At 37.5% G+C, this 24415-nt stretch overlaps 1 protein-coding gene across 1 annotated transcript; it reads right to left on the bottom strand.

Moving 5' to 3' along the window:
* Positions 1-2969: 2969 nt before the first annotated feature.
* On the bottom strand, positions 2970-24410 carry DEPDC7 (DEP domain containing 7). The gene is made up of 9 exons (XM_081279981.1): positions 24279-24410; positions 13099-13489; positions 9744-9871; positions 8755-8944; positions 5882-6093; positions 4904-5046; positions 4596-4721; positions 4414-4492; positions 2970-4120 (listed from the first exon to the last, which is right to left on the bottom strand). Exons 1-9 carry the CDS (start codon positions 24349-24351, stop codon positions 3927-3929), a joined length of 1536 nt encoding a protein of 511 aa, XP_081136107.1. The 5' UTR covers positions 24352-24410; the 3' UTR covers positions 2970-3926.
* Positions 24411-24415: the final 5 nt, after the last annotated feature.

Genomic DNA, 24415 nt, shown 5'->3' with positions numbered 1-24415 from the left:
GCTGCTGCTGCACGTTGTCCATAGGAACAAGACTTCATGGAGAGACGGAAGGCAGCGGGCAAACCGTCTCCTGAGGGCTCAGCTCCGGGCAGATCGTTCAGGAGCACGGGGAGCGCTGAGAGCGTTTCAGGTCTTGTCCAGAAAAGGTGGTTTCCCTGATGTATGGTGTTGACTCGAGCCGGTTTCAGAGCTTCGTCTCCCTCGGTTCCAAGTAGTGGGCCTTGACTACCGTGGAGCTGCCTTGCTAAGAGTTGCTGCTCCAAGATAGCTCTGCCTGCAGCAGTAAAATATTAACCTGCAGGAACATAAATAGTTATGGTGCTTAATCTTGAAATATAAAAGGCATGTGACAGTTATTTGGTAACGGGGATTGAACCTAGGGGCACTTTACCACTACATCCCCAGACCTTTTTTTTTTTTTTTTTTTTTTTTTTTTTTTAAGGCAAAGTCTTACTAAATTGTCAAGAGTTGGGCTCGGGTTGTGGCTTAGCGGTAGAGCGCTTGCCTAGCAGTGTGAGGTCCTGGGTTCAATCCTCAGCATCACATAAAATAAAATAAAATAAATGCGTTGTGTCCAACTACAACTAAAAAATAATAAATTGTCAAGAGCCTCCATAAATTATTGAGGCTGGCCTTAAATTTGCCATCTTCATGCCTCAACCTCCGGAATCACAGGGATTACAGGCATGCACCAACATGCCACTGTAGCACGTGACTGCTTTTTTTATTTTATTATTTTTTTTTTAAAGAGAGAATTTTAATATTTATTTTTTAGTATTTGGCGGACACAACATCTTTGTATGTGGTGCTGAGGACGAACCCAGGCCGCACGCATGCCAGACGAGCGCGCTACCGCTTGAGCCACATCCCCAGCCCTGCTTTTTTTATTAAAAAAAAAAAAAATGCTTTAAAATTGGGCATAAATGGGGCTGGGGATGTGGCTCAAGCAGTAGCGCGCTCGCCTGGCATGCGTGCGGCCCGGGTTCAATCCTCAGCACCACATACAAGCAAAGATGTTGTGTCTGCTGAAAACTAAAATGTAAATAAAATATTTTTAAAAAATTGGGCACAAATGATAAATGCCTTAAAATAAATCTTCTGTATTCAAACGTGTTGTAACTAGAACAAAATTAAGTATTGATGGCTAAGTGCAATACAATGGCCTCAAACCACTTACCAATCAGCACATTATTTTCCCTTTAAAAAAATAACAAAACAGTTCTCAGATGAAGGTTCACTTTAGGAGAGGAAAAAAAAATCAAATCTTAAAATATTCAGGAACTGTTAAGAGTCACGAAAAAAACATTGTTATTCTTCAACCCTGACTACATTTTAGCCTATGGGAGCAAAGAGGCTTCCAAAACTATCACCTGAAAACTTGCGGGGAGTGATGCCAGGCAAGAAGTATTACAAGTTTCCTGGATAACTCTTGTGTGTGACCAAGCTACAACCACCTCCACCCATCAAGTGTCCCCTACCTCCCTTGAAGGATTAGTATAAGCAAGTTTCAGTTGGAGCAACATTGACTATACGGCAACCACTCCGATTTCATTTTGAATGATTTACCTATAATCTTTTGATGTATTCTGAACCATTTCCTTTAAGTACGTTGATACATGTTCCAGTTGGCTCTCTGGCTGCAAGGACTGGAAAGAACTACTGAAAGGCAAAAGGAGTTCACTTCGAGGCTATCTAGGAATTGGGAGGAGAAAGGTGGCAGCCGCTGTAGAGGTGAGTTGCTACTGTCACCACCCTGGAACACACAAAATCTTTCATCACATCTCTGCTTCTGTCTCCCCCACAATTTAGGTTTACCTATATGGAACAACTGACCAAGCTGATGTTTGCAGACAGTCTCATTAGCTTGTAGGGAGGCTGCCCTTGGATGAGGTGCTCAGCACTGGTCTGCTCTGCTAAGGTGATGGCCAGGCTCAGTCACCTAGGCATCAGGTGGACACGTGGGCATGGCTTTCTAGGAAGGCATCATGAATAAATGAGGGCGTACAGCTGACAGTAACTGATGGTTCCAGTAACCCAGGAGGGTTGCCTAAGGCATGCAGGGTAGCATTAGACTGTGCCTTAAAACTTTAAATATGCTTAGTAAACATCCAGTTTATTTTAGAATTTTATTCTATCCTAATGAAGTTTTGAGGAAAACATTTCAATCATGTTTTCCATGAAATTATTCTGTCAATGTTGCTTCTTTTAGAAGCATGAATATCACTAACCAGTTAGTTCTGCCTTCCCCTGAAGGTGTTAGTTTGGTTGCCAAATAATCATGCTAATTATGTGCAAAATAAAGATTGAAAGTCAGATAGTACAGTTGTTGTGCCAACAATGTTGGTCTCACCAGTTTCAGCTTGTTATGAAAATTTGCTCACATTTAAGTCATGAACTTTTTCTTTCACCTAATTTTAAAGAAAGCTGCTACCCCACCTTCTTCCTATACAGAAAACCTGACTTTCCCTGCTTTATTAAATTGGTATCATAGATTATATATTGTGAATATTAATATTAGTCCTCAGCTTTCCTTTTGGAGACTAGCCAGCATCAGTTACACCAGAAAATGAAAGATCATTACTTTAATAGCAGAATACTATTCATTGTTTGTTTTCCTCTCATTAAAAGTCTGAGTTAAAATATAAAATCCTGGCTCATAATAAACTAAAAGGTTAAAATAAGGATAAACAATTTCAATTTGTATTGTAATACAAATTGTTTTTTCAAATTGTGCTGTATTGCTTCTTTATCAAATACATTGTAACAGTTGCTCCAGAATAACCATGAACTTGTTTAAAAAGTTAAAAACTTTAGCTCTAGTGACCAATTTATAAGAAATATGGGACACAAAGGAACATGATAAAGGACAGGCTAGGCAAAATCCAGACTGTGAGAAACTCAAGGACAAATGACCAGGTTTATTTGACAGCAGAGATAGACAAGGAAAAGAAGGATGGAGGGAGGGAGAACCAATAAAGAGCAACTTAAGAAGCACATTATGGATGTTGTTTCACTCTTTGAACAAACTGTCAAAATCATTTGAGATCATCAGAAAATTTGAGCATTAAATGCATATTTGATAATAAAAATTATACAGTTGTATGAGTGAAGATGACATTGTGGGTATTTTTTAATGTTCTTATCTTTTGGTCATAGTCACTGAAACTTTTTTTAGAGGAAGTGAGATGCTATCTGAAATTTGTTGGGGGAAATGGGTGGGGAAATAGATTAAACAAGATTGGCCAGAAGTGGACAATTGTAGATATTGGTTGATGGGTACATGGGCAAGTTCATTATTCCACTCTCCCCACATTCCTGTTTGAAATCTCCCACAAGAAATTTAAAAAGATGAAGTTTTCAGGCTGAGATTGTGGCTCAGTGGTAGAGCACTTACCTAGCATGTGTGAGGCACTGGGTTCGAGTCTCAGCACCACATATAAATGAATAAAATAAAGGTCCATCAGTGTCTAAAAAAATATTTTAAAAATAGATGACGTTTTCAGAAATATTAGGGTGGTCTGATTTTTTTTTTTTTGCTTGTCTACAATTTATTGGTAATAAGCAAATACATTTTATCAGACTGTTTCTTCTATCTTGTAACTTTAAAGAGTACCATTTAAAACACAAGTCATACTAGTCTATTAATTTGTAATTACAGACTTTTTCACTTTTAAGTACATTCTTATATAAACACTACTTGTCATATCATCTAAATCCCTATGGTGTTCTATAAAGCACTGGGCACAATAACTATAATCCAACTACCTAAGAGATGCCAGTACTCAACAGCACTACACCATCTGACCAATAACTTAAGTTTTTGACACATAAGGTTATAAAAAAAATTTATTAAGTACAGTTTCATATGTGATTGGATCTTTAAGATACATAATTTATTCTTAAAATACATAACATATATTAGAAACTCAGTCTCCAAAATACTCAATAAAGATGTTTGGATGACACTTATAGAATTGACCTAACAATTTCTTCTTTTCTTTGGCAGACAGTTTTGAATCTTCATCAATAGTTTTTAGTAAATTCAACAGCTCATCTTTGGTTGTCTTCTGTGTACTGCTGGAATAGTCACTTTGATCAATTCTCTGGCAATAAATATACCCTTAAGTTTAAAAAAAAAAAGTTCAGTTAATGACTCTATTCCTCAGATTTAACTGGAAAAGTCAAACAATATTTTTATATTTATGTGTTTCTTCCCCATTTTGTGAAATGCACTGAAGAGGATAAACACTGTCGACTGACTCTGGGCAAGTTGCTTTTGACATTAGAGGCTCTCATACTCTAAGGAGAGTGTTTAGAATTTAGCTGAAATGAACTACTTACAGCAAAATACTTTCAAATAAATACCAAGAATTTGTCCCCAGAAGACTGTAAAAATAACATCTCTTGGATTACCTGCATCTTTATTTGGATCTCTTCCTTTCTGTATGGCCATAAGTTTAACACTAACAATTTTATGTAGAGTTCCAGGAATCTTAAAAAGAAGGGACAACAAGATATTATTAAAATGTAGTTTAAGCTATGCATAAGTAATCCATTACAAATAAGCTCAATTTCATTACTATCAAGAGTTTTACCTTAAAAACATCTTTTTGGTGATCCATTAAAAAGAGTATCAGAAGATCAGTTTTGCCTTTGGACAAATTTTTATTGTCAACAATAGCCTTTGAGAATATCCTTTTCACAACCATTCGATTGTCACTCTATAAAAATAAAACACAGCCTATAATTACATATTTAAAAAATTAATACTAAGGAAGTATTATTTAATAATAGCTATTATCCACTTCAGCATACTTGATGCTGAGGATGGAATAATCTGACAGATGGGTCTCATAAATATTAAGGATATGGAATACAGTTAACATTTAGACAAAAGACTTACTTCTTTCTGTAATTTAAATTCGGAAGGATGTGCTGCAACAGCCATGAAATACAGTAGCCTTCTAAATTCTTCTCTATTTTGGGAATCCAAAAGCTTCAGAAAGAGCTGAGTAGCTTCCAATGCTATTTCAGTCTTCCCATTTACTTTACAAAAATGAAAAGAAAACTGCTTTTAACTGACTAAATATGACTATATTAAAGGACCAAAACTCAAGTTACAATATAAGCTAAGTAGAGCACTTATTCCAAATTATTTATGAAAGCAAAAACAAGACTGGGAATTAGAAGGAATGAACAATACCATAAAGGCAGCCTTTCCTCAAATTGACAACTAATACCTTAAGTCCTTGTCATATAATCTAGGGCATTAAATTTAACTCCTGATTTTGTAGAACAGCTTGTTTTTCTTTAATATTATATGTATAATACTGATATATCCAACTCTACCATCTGAGAAAAATAGAAGGGATTCTCTGAAATCCCCAATTTTTTTTAAAGTTGTTGATGGACCTTTATTTACTTACTTACTTGCCATGCTAAGAATCAAACATAGTGCCTCACACATGCTAGGCAAGTGCTGTATCACTGAGCCACAACCCTAGCCTCCCAATTTATTTCCAACAAGACATGGAATAAGATGGCTTACTAGTAGAAAGCAGAGCAGTTGCCATTTTGAACATACTGAAGGGGGGGAGTGGTGATGAAGATGCTGATAATTCTTCCAAAGAGAATTGCTGTTTTGTACCTAAGCTTCCAGCAAAAGTAGTATTCTCCCGTGGCAACCAGAAATTTCTGTATAACTTTAGAGCTTGTTAAAGCCTCTATCCAAATGAGTTAGTTTTAGAACAAACATACTTTTCATGCATTATTACAAATCCATTCCTAGTTTGAAGTATTTGGGGACTAATTTTGAGGATGATTCAATTTTTCCTATTTCCTCCAGAAGATAAAGCCTAGAATCCAGGAAGATCTTACTTACCTAGGAGTTCTGCAATTCCATTATGGACATCAGATAAGTGATTTAATAGTGGTTCTCTACTACTGTAAAATTTGCCAATGGCATCAAACAGAAGTTCCTTCACTATGTCTGTTCTGTCTGGTTGCTCAGGAAAGTTTCTGCTTATCTCTACCACCATCTGGTCTGGCAGGTATTCCAAGCAGTCAATCGCAGCAGAGAGCCACTCATCTTCCCTTGGGGGAGAAGGGAGTACTTTGAACAGCAAAGAATAACAAATACACACTACCTAATTTACTAGCCATTTCAAGCACTGCCACCAGGATATATTTCTACACTCCTAAGAATTGTGTTTAATTATCTTTATATGTGGCTAAATTGTATATCACAGATTTTTATTTAAAAATTAGCTTAGTGTGTCTTCCTCTCTCATCCCCAAAATGAACTATCTATTACATCAAAATTCAAACTCTACTTTTTACATCTCCTGTGTAGACTCAGGAATTCCAAGTTACTTGCTCAGACCCCTGGTAGGACTAGATCTTGGACCTGACTCATAAATCAGTATTTTTGCAATACAACCTAGTTCCCTACTGAGCTATATATTATCTATCTTCTCTCACTTTGGCTAGGATAAAATTTAAAATTTTATTTAAAATAAAGGAAGATAAAGTTTGGAAATAACTATCAATTACATGTCTAATAATACCAGCTGGGTAACAAAAAAAAAATTACATTTCATGGACTAAAATGACTAATACTTGATATTCAATTTGTTAGTATATACAGTTAAAAAAAAATCACATCCTCTATTGCCATAGACTGAAAACAACTAATTCTGCCATGACCCAGGTAAATTATACCAGGTCACTTCATCTCTCTGCGTATCATCAAGCTTATAAAATGTAGCTAGATGATCTTTAAGGTTGCTTTAGCACAAATTCTGATTCTGAATATAAAAATTAAGGTAATTATAAAGTGTTTTCACGTTACTTTAGGTTAAAGAAAAACAATTTAAACTGCTGTAGAATAAGCTATTACATATGCAAAGTTTAATAACTAATATGTTGGGATTAACTTTTTCATCTATGGTTTTAAGCTACTATTACAAATAATTTCTCCCACTCAGTGACTTGATAAAATCTTTTCTTAATATTGTCTTTTGAAGAGCAAAAAGATTTTGTTTCAAGGAAGCCAAACTTATTGATACTTTCACTTATGTTTGGTACTTTCTATATTCTGCCTAAGAAATCTTCACCCATCTGAAGGTTATTAAGATTTTCTTCTGTGTTTTATTCTAGAAGTTTTGTAGTTTGAATTTTGGCATTTGGGCATATAAACCATTTAGGGGTAATTTTTTTTTTTTTTTTTTTTTTTTTTTACATGGAGATAGAAGCTGAGGTTTGTTTTGTTTTGTTTCAAACACACACCAAGTTGTTCCATACCTTTTGAAACTCAACTAATTATATTAATAGTTTACTGGAATATAGAACTAAGGAAGTTCTAAAAATATAAATTGTATTCCTTTCAAACATTTCCATGTTCTTAACTGCACTGCAAAAATATCTGCTAAGGCAAAATAATTAAAAATAAAATAACCTTAGTAAGGCATAGTGGCCCACCCTGTAATCATAGTGACTCGGAAAGCTAGGACAGAAGATCACCAGCCTGGGAAATGTAGCGAGATCTTGTCTCAAAAATTTAAAAAAGGACTGGGGGAATACCTCAGTGGTAAGTTGCCCCAGGGTTCAGTCCCCAGCTAAAAGCAGAATTTTTTTTCAAAGAAATAAAGAATATAGACCTTTTCCTTAAAGAAAAAAAACTTAATTCCTTCAGCACCTGAAGTTAAGCCTTTGAGCCCTAAGATTTATATTTAGAATTGTAGCTAAATGTGAGAATTACTTTCATTATATATATATATATATATATATATATATATTTTTTTTTTTTTTTTTTTTTTTAATATGGAACGCTTCACGAATTTGCGTGTCATCCTTGTGAAGGGACCATGCTAATCTTCTCTGTATTGTTCCAATTTTAGTATATGTGCTGATGAAGCGAGCACTTACTTTTTTTTTTTGAACCATAGGGGCACTTAACCACTGAGCCACATCTCCAGCCCCACTGCTTTTTTTTTTTTTTTTTTTTTGAGACAGGATCTTATTAAGTTGCTTAGGGCCTTGCTAAGTTGCTGAGGCTGGCTTTGAACTCGCTATCCTCCTGCCTCAGCCTCCCCAGCAGCTAGGATTACAGGTGTGTGCCATCATGCCCGGCTCATTATATTTCCTTAATATAACAAGTTAATTAGAAAATAAATGTTTATTAGGCATTCTAGAGGAATATTAAAGCATATGTAGTCAAGAATTTTTCAAATTTGTTCATTTTGCTCCAAAAACCTTTGAGGAACCTTGAGACCATTCAGCCCTACATTTTAACAAAGATGATGGAGCATAATCATTTTCTTCATTTGATGTGCAAGTTGTATGTGAAACAAAATGAATATAAAAAAACAAATTCAAGACAGGCATGGTGATGCACACCTGTAATCCCAGTGGCTCAAGAGGCTGAGGCAGGAGGATTGCTAATTCAAAGCCAGCTTCGGCAACTTAGCAAAGCCCTAAAACAACTTAGCAAGACCCTGTCTCAAAACAAAAAATAAAAAGGGATGGGGATGTGGCTCAGGGTTGAGTGCCCTGGGTTCAATCCCTGGTACCAAAAAAAATTAAGTAAATAAATAAATTTAAATCTTTTTAAAATTTTGTTCTTTCTCAAGCATTAATAATATCCAGTGGCAATGCATAAGTGATTCCCTCTGGATACAATTCAAAATATTATATGAATACCACATCTATAAACAACCTACAACCACTGAAATTATTACATGTGTTTCCACATACTGAGAGTCACCATAGGCCTTGAGAATCCCTCGATCCAGATAGTTACTGCTGTTGACCATGTTAGGCTGCTTCTTGGTTTGAGGAACTTTAGGTACAATGTCTTTCTGTCTGAGTAAGGAGTCAAGAAGTGGAAGGTCTACAAGTTGTAGTAGACGCCCAATTGTTTCTTCTTGCCACACTTCATTAATAACTACACAGAAAAAAATACAAGATGAAAGTTAACAATTAATAGTTACTATATGCTCAGCACAATATCTGTCTCCACAGGTCTAAGCTAGAATACTTGTGGCCAAAAAAAGAAGAAATAAAGAAAAAGTCAACCTTCTGAAGTGCTTTCTTATAACAAAGTAAAACAATCCAAGATTTGTTTAGAGTGTAGGAAAATAGACTTTGGACAGGAATTCTTTTCATTCTTTGTACTATATAAAGCAATCTGTCAGAGATAAGAGATCAAGTCATATAACATGTTAATAAGGACTCCGGAAGAAAGAATGATTCATTCAATCTAAAAACTGGTTTGAAACTATTGGCTGATTATCCTACTCAGGGTTTCCATAACTAGGATGGGGGAAGGAGGGTGGAAATCAAAGTCATTAGGCTGCTTTTCACTGCCACAAGGAAGAGCATAAGAATTTTGTTAATGTTTTAATGTAATTTTCAAATTTTTAAACTTAACCTAAACCTAATAAAACCTTGGGGAAAGAAAATATCTGAGAGGATATTTTAAGTAAAAAATCTGCATGCAAAACATTTCAGATTTGAACCTCTGCCAGCTGATAGGACAAAAGTCAGTGTTCAAGAGTTTTAACACTGATGTATTTGTTAAAGATAATAGACTTCTGTTAAAATGTAATATAAATGGCTTTAATACATAGTACACTCTTTCTCAGCACTTTGAATAAATTCTAATAAAGGTCAAGACTGAAACATTTTAAATAACTTATTTGAAGTTAGTCTTCTATTTCTTACTTTACTCATCTGTAGCTTACCTTGTGGAGACAAGGTTGCAGAGATATTTACACACGGGGAGTTAGCAGGCTTTAAGCTCAGATTTTCCAATAGGTCTTCCAAACTGTCCGATTTGATATCAGATGACTTAAACAATGCATCTGCATAACTAAAATCAAATGTGGTATACCCACAGAAATATTTCAGTATTTGAGAACAAAGTTTCTAGCAAGTTCACAACAAAAATTCAACAAATACAAATCCTAAGGATTGAGTAAAATAAAATTTAAAAAATAACCTTCTTGGGGCTGGGGTTGTGGCTCAGTGGTAGAGCACTTGTCTAGCATGTGTGGGGCACTGGATTCCATTCTCAGCACCACATATAAATAAGTAAATAAAATAAAAAGTCCATGAACAATTAATAAAAATATTTTTTAAAAATACCTTCTTTCTCAAGCCTAAAATATGTATACTCTATGAAATTCTTTGAATAATTATTTGGATATGATTCAGTGACTAAAATTTTAGTCACCAATTTTAAAACATAATAAAATATAACTGAAATTCATTATGCTGTTTTAATTAGTTATCTTTATTTCTGGGAATTCTTCAGTGGATAGTCCTCATTATTTTCCAAATATAGAGCTACAATATGTTACCTGTAATTCTGAAACTGAAACTTTTAAAAATCAAAAGCCTGCCAAACATGATGGTACACACCTTTAATCCCAGCAGCTCAGGAAGCTAAGGCAGGAGGACTCAAGTTCAAAGGCAGCCTCAGCAATTTTGTGAGACCCCTAGCAACTTAGTGAGACCCCATCTCAAAATAAAAAGGCTGGGGATGGGCACAGTGGTTAAGTGCCCCTGTTCAATCCCCAGTACCAAAAAAAAAAAAAAAAAAAAAAGTCAAAAGTTTATTCAGCATTCTTATGTTCACAAAACCTATTCTGGGTATAGGCCTGTAATTCTAATGACTCAGAAGGCTGAGGCAGGATGATCACGAGTTCAAGGCCAGCTTCAGCAACTTGGTAAGCCCCTGCCTCAAAACAAAAAAATGAAAAAGACCAAGGATATAGATCAGTGGTAGAGTACTTTTGGGCTCAACCCCCAGTACAAAAAGCAAACCAAAAAATCCTATCTTGAGATTATCATAGCTTTTATTTATCTCAGATAGTATGAACATTCCTTTGTTTACCACAGAATTATTAATATGCTTTGTTTGTTGTCCCATATCCCTCTAGGGGTGTTATATATGTATTTTAAAAAGTCCTAAAATTGATGGGCGCGAAGGCACACACCTGTAATCCCAGTGGTTTGGGAGGCTGAGACAGGTGGATGGCGAGGTCAAAGCCAACCTCAGCAACAATGAGGTGCTAAGCAACTCAGTGAGACCCTGTCTTTAAATAAAATACAAAATAGGGCTGGGGATGTGGTTCAGTGGTGTAGTGCCCCAAGTTCAATCCCCAGTAACCCCCCCAAAAAAAAAAATTTAAAAAATCTCCGAAGTTCCTAAACATGTCTGTCCCAGTGGTCTCAAAAAAAGCATATGGACTGCATCCAAAAAGTGGGGCCCCACCTCATATCTCCTTTTTGTATACAAAGGTAAATGATATAATGTTTTAGATACAGAGGCAAAAAAAATATCTGAAAGTCAACTTTCAAACTGACTTTAGGTCAGATCTGAATCATGAGAGCTTCAAATTACACTGAAACCTCTACAGTTTAGCTGAGAATACAAGGGAAAGGTAAAACTGTTGTACTTCATAGCTAAGTTCATTATGTATTCAGCCACTGGGTTCTACAATTCTGGTCTTCCCAGTCTCTTTAAATGAACCTCTCTTTCCCCCATACTGTTTAGTTCAACACCCCCCTCAATTTTGTAGACTACAATACTGTAATAAATTCCTAACTAGCTATCCCTAGTAGGCTGCCATGTAACTACCAGGAACACTTTTCCTTATTTAATTTTTTTTTTTTTCGCTTGGTGCTGGGAATAAAATTCAGGATCTTGCCCATGCTAAGCAAGTGCTCTACCAATGAACTACATCCCCAGCCTTCCTAAAATATAAACTCATCGTGCTAAAAATCTTTCTGTGGCCTCCCCAACACCTGTATGATCAAGTCCAAATTCCTTAATATGCCAGACACAGTGGCACATCCTTGAAGTAGGAGAATCACTTGAGCCCAGGAGCTGGAGACCAGCCTGGGCAACACTGCAAGTGAGACCCTGTCTCCAGAACAAACAAACAGGGGCTGGGGTTGTAGCTCAGTGGTAGAGCGCTTGCCTAGCATGGAAAAGGCATTGGGTTTGATCCTCAGCACCACATAAAAATAAATAAAGATATTGTGTCCATCTACAACCACCACCAAAAAAAAAAACAAATTCCTCAATAGTCACAAGAGGCCTTGGCACTTTCACACATGTCCTTTCACTCTCACTTCTTCCATATTCTGGATTCTAGTGATATCTACAGCCTGGGTGTCTCCCTGCCGCCTTCTCCTCCTGTTCTCAGACCTTTTTTCCCTTTAACTTTTTTATTTATTTATTTTTATGTGGTGGGGGTATCAAACCCAGTGCGCCTCATGCATGCTAGGCAAGTGCTCTACCACTGAGCCACAACTCCAGCTCTCTCTCAGACCATCTTTATTTTTCTTCTGTGTGGTGCCATGTTGAGAGCCACAGCCCAGTCAGAATGATGCCTGGCATTTGCCAGAGGGAATGGTTGAAAGGTGATGCCAGGGAACCACTGAGATGATGATTTGAGTTAAGCTATATATAATTGCTGTGATGCTGGATTGATTGTATTGTATATTTGACCTTTACTGATGGGCAATAGGGCGGCTCTTGCTGCCTTGGGCACCCACTACTTTGGGGTTCGGGTTCGGGGAGATTGGACAGAGCTGGGTGGAGCCTGGAGCCGAGTGGAGGGAGTGTGTTCCCGCGTGGTGAGTGCAGTGCCAGTGAGAGTTGGGGAATAAAGAGTTGCTGTTTGAATCTACAAGGCTTTGTGGCGGCTCAGTTATTTGTGCCCAGCCAGACTGCGGCAGTGCCAGTGATAGAACACAGGGCCTTACATTTGCTAGGCAAGCACTTTACCACTGAGTTGCATCTCCAATCCTCAGGCCACTTTCTAAATAAAATTTTTAACTTTTTTTTTTTTTAACACTACCTATAACTTGAGAAAAATCAAAGTCTGTTCATTGGTATCTCTTAAATATTTTATATTTAGCAGAAACAAAGTTAATAAAATTTCACTGTACTTTACCAAATACATCTTCAGATCCATACTTAGCCAAGTTATGCTTAAGAAAGTAATATATAGTCACTCTCTCATAAAAAAGTAGACAAAATCCTGCCAACATTCCCATGATAATCTATCATCATTGTATACCAACCTGGAAGATGAATATACTTTGTTCTCTTTGCCCATCTGACTGTCTTGGTTATGTATTGTTGTGAATCTATAAAGGCTGCAACTACTGTCTTCAAATGTAGGTTTTTTGTCTTTTCCAAAGACCTTAGTTGGAACTGCTTCAAATACTTTATAGTCCATAAGTGCTTGACACACTCTCACCACTTTGGCCCGAGGAATATCTACATCACCAAAGTACTTATTCTGAATTAGATGAGAATAAATGACATCTACGGCTTCTGAACCCACAAAGCAGTCATTGTGTCTTTTTAAATGATGCCTTCGTTTTTTTACTTCCACTTGTGTCTGAAGAGTATTTATAATGCTGCTCCATACGTATGTGGCTCCAAATGGCTTCTGGGCCACACTGAAACCTGGGGGGGAGGGGATGATCACAAAAAAAAAAGCTAAGAATTAGTACTTTGTTCATTTGTAATAAGGTCTGAATGATCCTTAAGCAAAAAGTGGCAATTTCCAAAGTTACTAATAAGGAGAAATTATTAGGGCATCTTATTACTGAAATATTGTTATTGATGGCAATTTGTTAAAAAAAAAATTGAGTACCTACTATATACTGAATGTTGTTCTCTGTGCTAGCATGTGACAGTGAACAAAATAAAGTCCCTGTTCTTGTGGACTTAGACTTTGTGGGAAGATACAGATGATATATCATAAATGTTTGATCAGCACCAAAAAGAAAAAGGCAGGTTAGGAAGAGAATGCTATTTTATTGAATTTATTTTTTTTATGGTGCTGAGGATTGAACCCAGGGCCTCATGCATGCAAGGCAAACACTCTACCACTGAGACACATCCCCAGCCTGAGAATGATGCTTTCAATGAGATGTCAGGAAAGACCTCTGGTCCAGCACAGTGGTGTACTTTTGTAATGTACAGGAGGCTGAGACAGGAGGATCAAGGCCATCCTCAGCAACTTAGTGAGATACCCCCACCCCCCAACAACTCAGTGAGACCCTGTCTCAAAATAAATAACAAAAAAGGGCTGGGGATGTGGCTCAGTGGTACAACCCCCCTGGGTTAAATCCCCTGTGCCAAAAAAAAAAAAAAAAAAAAAAAAAAAAAAAAAAAAAAGACCTTTGATAAGCTTATATCTGAGTAGGAAGCAAGCTGTGCAGACATCTGGGGGAAGAATAGACAGAAAAGAAAGAACAAAGGCCCTGAGGACGTGTATTCTGCTAGGACAGAAAGAGGTCTATGGGACCAGTCTGGCATGTGGAGGGAGTGGACAGCAGGAATTGAGATTAAGGAGGGAGTGGAGAAGGATGTGAGATGCGGAAGGAGAAGACCAAATAGAGCCAGGGGCAGTTAACACTTATGCACAAGGAACTTCACTATGTGCCTCAGGTAAGTTATCTGATCTCCAGTAACAACCTGAGGTGGCAGATATCATCTCTGTGTGAGAGACTGAAAACATATTCAGAGAAGGTACTTGCAACTTCCAGACATTACTGAAAGAGGTAGTGCTGGAATCGACTCATGGTCTACAACTCTGAAGGATTTTTCAATCAAATACACAGGTTGCAGGAATAAACTAGTTTTTTAAAGCTTCCTATTGTGCAGACTTATGACTTAAATATGTAATAAGCAGGGTAAAAAATAATATAAAAAACAAACAACTACAACAAAAAAGATTAACTCCTGCCCAATAGGAGCTTACATCCTACTGCAAAGACAGGATAAGCACAGAAATAAAGCAAGATTTTAGTCAAACACAAAGGAAAGAAAACAAGCTTCCAAAAGGCTTGTTTCCAAGCTTCCTATTTTTCTTCATCTTCATGAACAGATTATTTGGTAAAACTGCAAAGACGAAAAGGAAACAAAAAGAAAACAAAGAGAGGGTAGGAAGGATAGTAGAATGAATCAGACATTATTACCCTGTGTACATATATAACTATAGACCAATGGGATTGTATATCATGTGTAACCAGAAGAATGAGAAATTATACTCCATTACGTATGATGTATCAAAGTGAATTCTACTGTCAAAAAAAAATTTTAAAAAAGAAAGAAAACAGTGAAATACTGGGGAGTGATACTGGCACAATCATATTGTTGTCTGCATGTACAAATATATGACAACAAACCCCACCATTATATACAATTCTAATGCACCAATAAAAATATGGAAAAATGTGAAAAAAAAAAGGAAACAAAATAGGCTTTGGGTTTTAGTAAGCTGATGGAACCGAGTCTGGCTAATCATGCCCTTGCTAGCTGCCCACTCCTCACCCTCCCTCCTCCTCCTTCACAGAGAAGGCCCTATTTGTTACTCTTTTCAATGATGCTCTGAAAATTCAGTGATTCTAATTTAAGCTCCCATTTTTGTTAAGCATATTACTTCCTTTATTTTTAGGATATCTTGACAAAGTAGTAGTAAAGTTTAGACTATTTGAATAGTCTAAAAAGGAAAACAATATATCAGTACAATAGTAAAGAATAAGGAGATCTATAATTAACTGCTACTTGAAATCATCTTCCTGTTTTTGTTTAATGAAATAGATGTGTACAGTGAAAACATAAGTTCCTAAAGGGCTTTAAAACTCTTTAGACTTTTTTTTTTGGGGGGGGGAGAGGGGGGACGGGGTGGGGGGATACTAGGGATTGAACCAGGACCTAGCACATGCTAAGTACCTGCTTTACCACTGAGCTATGCTCTCAGATCCTAATCTTTTTTTTTTTTTTTTTGAGAAGGGGTACCCGGGTGTGGGAAGCCATTTCTGACACGTGATTGGGTGGCTCCCATTAAGGGTCTGAGGCGCTTTGGCTGTGTCGAAGCTTTCCCGGCCCTTTCCTGATGAGAGAGCCCATCCGTGTGGGGGCTCTGACCACTGACCCCAGAGACCCAATCACTGACCCTGACCTTGGAGTGCAGCCCCCCCTCAACCTTCATTGGATGGAATTCTCCCCTGAATCTCTTGTTCCCCAATAAAAGGCTACTCCCAGGCGTGTTCAGCCTCCTGAGCCACAGGGATTACAGGTGTGCACCACTACACCTAGCTCAAATCCAAGTCATTCTTGGTATCCAAAACTCAGAAGTAGCTGTACTGCCTCTAATGATGATAACTAAACAAAAAGTATTAACAGCTAATACTCTAAATTTTCTAAAATACCAGATGTTATAACAGATTTAAATGAATTTAGTTTTCGTACTTTATAGTCTTTTTTCAAATCTTCATGGTATCATTATTAACATTTGAGTACGCAGAATATGACAGATGTGTCTTCTCTCATTTAATCTGGAAATATTTCTCTGTGAAATAGTTATTAACAATTCTATTTTGAGGAAATTGAGGTTCAGTGAGTTAAATAAACTTGCCTTTAGATATACAGCTAACAAATATATTAGCTTTTTCCTAGTGTTTAAATATTATATATAAAAAATCAGGCACTTGGGGACTGGGGCTATGGCTCAGTGGTAGAGCACTTCCCTAGCATGTGTGAGGCACTGGGTTCAATTCTCAGCACCACATATAAATAAATTAATAAATAAAAGGTTCACTGACAACTAAAAAGATATTTTTAAAAAAAAAGTCAGACACTAGATAAACAGACTTGGAAGTATTCTTTCCTTGACAGGATTAAGTAAAACAATTTTAAGATAACCAAAGAGTGAATTGGACATGGTGGCTCATGCCTAGATATCAGTGACTAGGGAGGCTGAGGCAGGAGGATTGCAAATTTGAGGTCAGCCTTGGCAATTTAGCAAGATTCAGTCTCAAAATAAAAAATAAAAAGGGCTAGAGATGTATGTCAGTGGTAGAGCACTTTCTTGGTTTGCATAAGTGAGGTCCTAAATTCAATCCTTGGCATCACAAAGAAAAAAAAAAAGAGAAAAAGAAAAAAAGAAAACCAAAAAGATTAGAAGAAACAAAACAACTCTAGGATTTGAATCCTTAACCAAGGTATGTAAAAACAGCCACAACTCCTAAAATAAGGTAACATATCAAACATTCCAGAATAAATACTATCTACAGTACACAGGGGCAAGACAGGAAGACAGACAAGATTCCAAGTTGGAACTATGCGACTCCCTTTTAGGTACCAGTGAAACAGACTTCTAGGCTAATGATTTTTTAAAAAGAGATAGGTCTCACTATGTTGCCCAGCTGGTCCTGAACTCCAGGGTTCAAGCTATTCTCCCACTTCTTCCTCTCCAGTAACTGTGTACCACCATACCTGGCTGGGCTAGTGATAATATTAAAGATGAAACACACAGTCTTAACATCTGAGCTATACAAATCCTAAAAGATAAGGCAAAGTCACTTATTAGTTTGAGATTAATAAAACAACTGAAGGGGGCTGAGAGGGAGGAAAATACAGCCTCAATGACATGAAAAAGGGTAATATTTACAGGGGAATTAAGAGGTAAAGAATAAATTCCCCCATATAAGTTTGTGGCTTAAATGTGGGAAATCAGGAAGTTCTTTGGGTTGGATAACACTGTATAAAAGATTAAAGAACAGGTTAGAGCAGAAGAGTGGGTACCAGTGAGCCACATGCTCCCAGAGTCCTCAAGCATGATACAATTCAGCCCTTTCAGGTCCCCTTTGTGCTCATTGACTATTAATTCCCAACCTTTGCATCTGGAATATTTCCCCTCAAGCATCACCACCCACAGACCCAAACTAGCTCATGTTCATACATGTTCATAACATACCCTGGACTTCACAAGTAAATGTGCCAAAACCCACACCAGGATAACCTGTTTTTTTTTTTTTTTTAATGCTGACTTCACAAGTTGGATACAGATTCCCCACATGCTGGTCTAATATGTACTTATCATCATCTAAGAGCTGAAATGAATATTAGTATAGCACCCCACAGCCTAGGAAAATGACTTACTGTGATTTCTAAACAGGATTCAAGAGATCAGAAATATAGAATGAATGTTTTGTTAAGTCTAGCAATCAGGATCTAAGCTTCAGCTTGTCCACAAACCTCACTTGCATATGAGGTGAATAACTCATTAAAATTCATCACTATCTACATCTTGAGGTTTTCTTATGAATAGATGGTCAAGCATTTTTTTTTCTTTTTTTTGGCAATACTGGGGATTGAGCTCAGGGACACTGTGAGCTACATCCCCAGCCCCAAGCATTTTCTAAAAGTATCATGACAAGTGGAATCTAAGGGTCTAGAAACCAGCTTCATAATCCTGGGTAAGAAATTTAATGTCTATAAATTGGTTTCTTCATCTACTGACATAATAATTGAACCCTATGTTCAAGATTGGTTTCAGGTCTACATTACTTGGATTTATAAAAATTTAAAGACTGAAGTTGTAACTTGTGCATTTAGATATAGACTATGGATATCAGATAGACTATGACAAACCAAGCTTGGCAAGGTGGCACATGCCTGTAATCCCAGGGGCTTAGGAGGATGAGGCAGGAGGATCACGAATTCAAAGTCAGCCTCAGCAATTTACTGAGGCCCTAAGCAACTCAGTGAGACCCTGTCTCTAAATAAAATACAAAATAGGGTTGGGGATGTGGTTCAATGATTGAGTGCCCCGGAGTTCAATCCCCAGCACCCCCCCCCCAAAAAAAGACAGACCAATAGGTAACAAATGAAACATGGGGACAAATTTCACCTTACTAGACACAAAAATCACAAAGTGGTCTAATAAAATACTCAAGAGATTATTTTAAAACTAGATTTCTAGCATACATATGCTCTTAAACACCAGATCAAATCTAGACTTGTTAATCATTTACTTGCTTTTTCAGCAGTTTCATCTTTATCTGCTTGAAAAAACAAGACCTGTCCTTCACACAAACATGGACACTATCCAAAAAAGTTTACCAACAACAAAGAAAGTTAAATTTCCCAGATAATATTGAACCCTGATATGTATGTGAGATACTAATTATCTTCACTTCTAGAATGTACACTAAATAGTCAAGTTATTACTTTTAATCCCTTTAAACTCAAGTTATAAAGCAGATATGTCAAGAAATTACACTTACTCAAAAGTTACAAAGAAGCCAGGCATGGTGGATGCAAGTTCAAAGTCAGCCTCAGCAACTTAGTGAGGCCCTAAGCAACTTAGTGAGACCTTGTCCCAAAATAAAAAATAAAAAGGCCTGGGGATATGGCTCAGTGGTTAAGCACCCTGGGTTCAATCCCCAGTACTTAAAAAAAGAAAGTTAGAAGGAGATAATCCGCATCAACCATCCATGATCCATGCAGTCAACAGCTCTAGTCTTACTGTGAAAACCTACTTTAGGGTAAACAATTCTATAATTTCTTCCAATGGTGAGATTATATTAAATCCTCAGATGATCAATACATAAGTATAACTGGATTCCAGTGTAAGGTAACCATGCACACAATTTCCAAAATATACTACCTCTAAATGAGCATATAACAATCTAGTTTATATTCTTAGGCTTTAGACTGAATTAAAAAAATTTTGATAACTCATCTTTTTTCCATAAAACTTTAATAAACAGTGAATTAGAGCCCTATTTCTTTCAATTCTCCTTATAATTTATAGATATTTTGCTTTACAGAGGCCAAGGACCACAACATAAAACAACTGGTCAATGAATATTTATTAGTTGTAGATTATTGTTAACTACTAAAAACATTTATTTGAAGGGGAGTGCTCGGGATCAAACCCAGGTCCTTGTGTATGCTAGCCAAGAGTTCTGCCATTGAGCTAAATCCGGAGCCCCCTAAGGAAAAAAAAAAAAAAAAAAGGTAGAGTTCCTCCCCTTCTTTTTATAAAAGCTTTTTTTGTGCGTGTAGTACAGGGGATTGAAACAAAGGGTACTTAACCACTAAGCCACATCTCCAGCCCTTTTTATTTTTTATTTTAGGACAGGATCTCACTAAGTTGCTCAGGGCCTATTTCTAAGGCTGGCTTTGAACTCAAGATCCTCCTGCCTCAGCCTCCAGAGCCGCTGGGATTACAGGCCTGTGCCACTGTGCCCAGTTTATAAAAGTTTTTTTAAAGAAGCGCTATTTGAAGTGGTTCTCAATGGATCATTTTACTCTCCCAGGGCATGTCTGGAGACATTTCTAGTTATCACAATGGGGCAGATAGTGTTATTGGCATTTAATGAACAGAGGCCAGGGATGCTTCTAAATATGCTACAATGCATATTATTGTTTTTTCAAGCAGATAAAGATGAAACTGCTTCTAAATATGCTACATGCACAGGACAGTTCCCACAACGAAGAATATGTCAATAGTGCCCAGATTATGAATGCCTGGGTTGACCTAATATTGTTCAGATGTAAACAACTGTGCTAACACAGCAGGCACAGTGCTGGGTGCTAAGAATATAAAGAGTAAGATCAGCATGGACTTTGGAGTCCCAGAGACCTGTGTTCCACTCTTTGGTCCATCATTTACTAATAATATGAACTTGGGCAAACTGCCTAACTCTTATGTTGCTTTTTCAAGAAGAGGTCACTGTGCTTCTCTAAGTTACTGTGAGGGTTATGAGATAAGATATGTTAATGTGGCTAACAGTGTTCAGCAGTGAACAGATGTTTCATTAAAAAAGGAGACACATGCCTAAAATCCCCAGCTACTCGGGAGGCTGAGGCAGGAGGACTGAAAATTCAAAGCCAGCCCTGCCTGGATATATAGCCAGACTGTGCCTCAAACTAAAAAAAAGGAGGCTGGGGATATAGCTCAGTGGAAGAACATCCCTGGGTACAAATGCCAGAAACACACACACACACAGAAAATGTTGGGGGGCAGTCTGGAAGAGCCTAAGAAAATATGACAACTCAATGCAATGTAATATCCTGGATGGGATCCTGAAAGAGAAAAAGGGCACTGGGAAAAACTAAGAAAATCTGAGTAAAGTATGGACCTTTTAGTTCATAACCATGTGTTAATATTGGTTCATTAAAGCACCAGATGGACCATACTCATGTAAGATAACAAAAGAAACTAAGTATAGGGTATGTGGGAACTCTATGTACTTTTTTTTTTAGTTGTAGATGGACACAATATGTTTATTTTATTTATTCATGTTTGTGTGGTGCTAAGGATCAAACCCAGTACCTCACACATGCTAGGCAAGCACTCTGTCACTGTGCCACAACCCCAGCCCTCTTTGTACTAACTATGATTTTTTGTAAGTCTATTATAAAATTTTAAATTTATTAAAAAAAAAAAAAAGAAAGAAAGGAGGTACCCTTCTTCCTCTTTCTTTCTCTGAACTCAGGATATAGTCCCCCCTTCCCCAAGGAACTTATTTTTACCTTCTTCCACCTGGGTAATGATGTTAAGCTCTGGAAGGAATTCAGTCAAATAAACTTATTAATCCTAAACCATTCTGAATTTAAGAAAATTTTTTTTTTTTTTAAGATGAGTTTTAGGGCTGGGGATGTGGCTCAAGCGGTAGTGCGCTCGCCTGGCATGCGTGCGGCCCAGGTTCGATCCTCAGCACCACATACCAACAAAGATGTTGTGTCCGCAGAGATCTAAAAAATAAATATTAAAAATTCTCTCTCTCCTCTCTCACTCTCTCTTTAAAAAAAAAAATAAGTGAGTTTTATATTATCGTTCTATGAAGGTGAGGAAAACAAATTTACATTTTTTAAAAATTTACATTGCATCTAAAAACCTTATTTTATGCTTAAGACAAATCATTGCTTATCATTAATAAAAAGAATATGGATCAGAGTACAGTGTCTTATACTAACTCTATTTGGATTTTTTGATTTATTTTAGTTACACATGAAAGTACAATTATCTTGACATATACATTCAAATCAGATGGATATAATTTCTCATTTTTCTGAGTATACAGGTTGCAGAATCACATTGGTCATGCAGTCACGTATAAGTGATGGGAGGGGAGAAGAAGGGGGGGGAAGGAGGACAGCAGAAAATTGTATTTAAGAAGCATTTTTTTTGATGGCGGGTGCAGTGGTGCATGCCAGTAATCCCAGCAGCTCAGAAGGTAAGAGAATCATGAGTTCAAAGTCAGCCTCAGCAAAAGCAAGGCACTAAACAAGGCTTAGTCTCTAAAACAAAATACAAAATAGGGATGTGGCTCAGTGGTTGAGTGTCCCTGAGTTCAATCCCCGGAACCAAAAATAAAAAGAACCATTTTTTTCAGGAGTTTAAAACAATACAGAATTTGAAAAAACAAAGGAAAGAACTACATTTATTGGACAATAACCAAAACTTCATGAAAACAGACAAATGTAAACAGAATTGTATCTGAGAGTGTTAAAACTGGTATCTGTGATTGGAGAAAAAAAACCTTCCTATACTACTGATATCAGGATTGCAACACTTTTACTGGATATTTGTTTTGGTAGTTCAAAATTTATCTTTCTCCTATTTGTTATTAGAGATATGCTGAAGCTGCCTCTGAAAAGAGGCAAGCACTCTATCACTTTACCTGCAGACAGGTAAAATATGCAAAATAAACCTTTGCTAACAAAAGCAATTTTAAGATATGCTAAGCAATGGCCCCTATTTAATTCACATAGATTAATGGGAGCATATGGGAAGTACTTTGAGCTCTCTGGAAAGTGATACCAGGCAAATTCAAAGAATTAGGTTACATCATAAAGGGATAACAAGATAACATCCCACTTTCCTGTATGTCTATATTAGAAGACAAGGATCTTTGAAGTACTGGCTGAAGGTTAGCATATAAACCTAATTTCTTCTACAAAAATCAGATCCTCGGTTATTATAGCCCTCAAGGTATTAAAGATTTACTAATCTGTGGAGAAGGAAAAGTACAAAGCTGCTTGCCAGAGCACACAGGGAATGGCAAAGACCCAAGAATCCTTAGCTCCTTGCTCACTAGGACTGAGGAAAGGCAACTAACTCAAGGGTGGAAGAGGGATTAACAAATGCTAACAAGTAGAAATTCCAGGTGCAGCTAGCAAAACAAATGAGAACAAGCAGTGAGCCCATAACTGCCCACTGCATCTGGTATAGAAGACAGTGGTCTTTCTCTGTGATTCAAAAATCCACTAACTAGCATGTCACCTGCTTCAATTTTGAATACATACTCCCTCACACCATCCAAGAACTTGTTCAAAAATGCCTAAAGCCCAGAATTGACATTTCAGCAGTTAGAGGAGACATGGAGCACCATGTTTTGAATCAGGTGAAATTTGGAAAATTTAATTCACTCCGAGCCTAATGCTGTCTCAAAACTGTTTTAATATTATTTGTTTTTAAATTCCTGAATTTTAATGTTTTCCTTCTCTTCACAATGTAATCAAAAAGATAGTATTATGTCCTTATTCCTGTAAGTGGGAGCAGAATATGGTTAATATTATAATCTGTTTTAGGAAAGCACAAATGAAAAGTTGTTCTCTATCACAATTCATCATTAGCATCTTGAAGATTAAAAGGAGCATTAATTAGTAAGTCAAACACAAGAAAGGGGGGGCCACTGAGATGCACCCATGTGGCCTGAAAGAGGAGTCGTGCCCCCGTCAAAAAAGCCAAGTGTTATCTGAATATCATTAAGAGTCATTTGAGTCACCCTATTTACTGAGTTGTAGATATGTTAGGGTCAAAATTTTAGAGCTGATCATCTGATTCTGTTCATTTGTTAAAACATCTGAAGAAACAAAAATCCTAAACCAACCCCCCCCCAAAACTACAGTAGCAGAAGTCACCACTTATCTCCTAATGTCATGTAATTATTAAAGAAAAAAAAAAAGACCAAAAACTTCAATTCGCTTAAGTACTGTTTACACAGAAAATGTTTTTTTAAAAAAATAAGACCAAGATCTTGCCTGGATAACTTATAACAGAAAATTCTCATCACTCCCAGAAAGGTCTACTACTACTGTGTAGTCAGGTATGTGCTCGAGACAAGGACCAAAGAAATTCCCAAATTCCACACAACCTCACCACGCGGAGCCTCTCCGCGACATCCACGGCCGGTGCCTGGCAAGTAGCCCGCACAGAGACCAACGCGCGGAGCGGTTCAAGTTTCGGTGACTTACTAAAAAGCCAGCTGCAGCCCACCAGCGGAGAGGAACCTCCCGCAACGCGAGGGCGCCCGCCCGGGACACAGCTGTGCGGGGCTCACCAAGCCCGCGGAACCAGCGCAAGCGGATGAACGCCCCACACCCGGCACCCGCCCCACGCGGACCACAGCCTTCGCCGCCCTTCGGAGGCATCTTCGGCACTTACCGGGAGGCCTATGCGCCGGACTGTGCAAAGTCGAGAGTTTCAGCGCGGCCGCCTTCTCCCGCACGGTGGCCATGGCCCTGGCTGCCGGGACGCGACCTCGGAGACCGCGGCTGCTCGGCTCACTGGGCGCCCGCGCT

This window comes from Spermophilus citellus, assembly GCF_964194105.1.
Source record: "Spermophilus citellus genome assembly, chromosome: 2".
Taxonomy (NCBI): Eukaryota; Metazoa; Chordata; class Mammalia; order Rodentia; family Sciuridae; genus Spermophilus; species Spermophilus citellus.
The sequence above is the reverse complement of the archived record's forward strand: the minus strand, read 5'-3'. Positions and strand labels throughout refer to the sequence as shown.

Bases quoted from the DNA above. Each gene is read 5' to 3' on its own strand.
- DEPDC7 (XM_081279981.1), bottom strand. From the start codon at position 24,351: ATGGCCACCGTGCGGGAGAAGGCGGCCGCGCTGAAACTCTCGACTTTG. The intron at 4,722-4,903 runs GTAAGTCTTTTG...TTATTTTTATAG, and splicing joins AATTTAAATTACAGAAAGAA to AGTGACAATCGAATGGTTGT. The intron at 4,493-4,595 runs GTAAAACTCTTG...CTTCTTTTTAAG, and splicing joins ACCAAAAAGATGTTTTTAAG to ATTCCTGGAACTCTACATAA.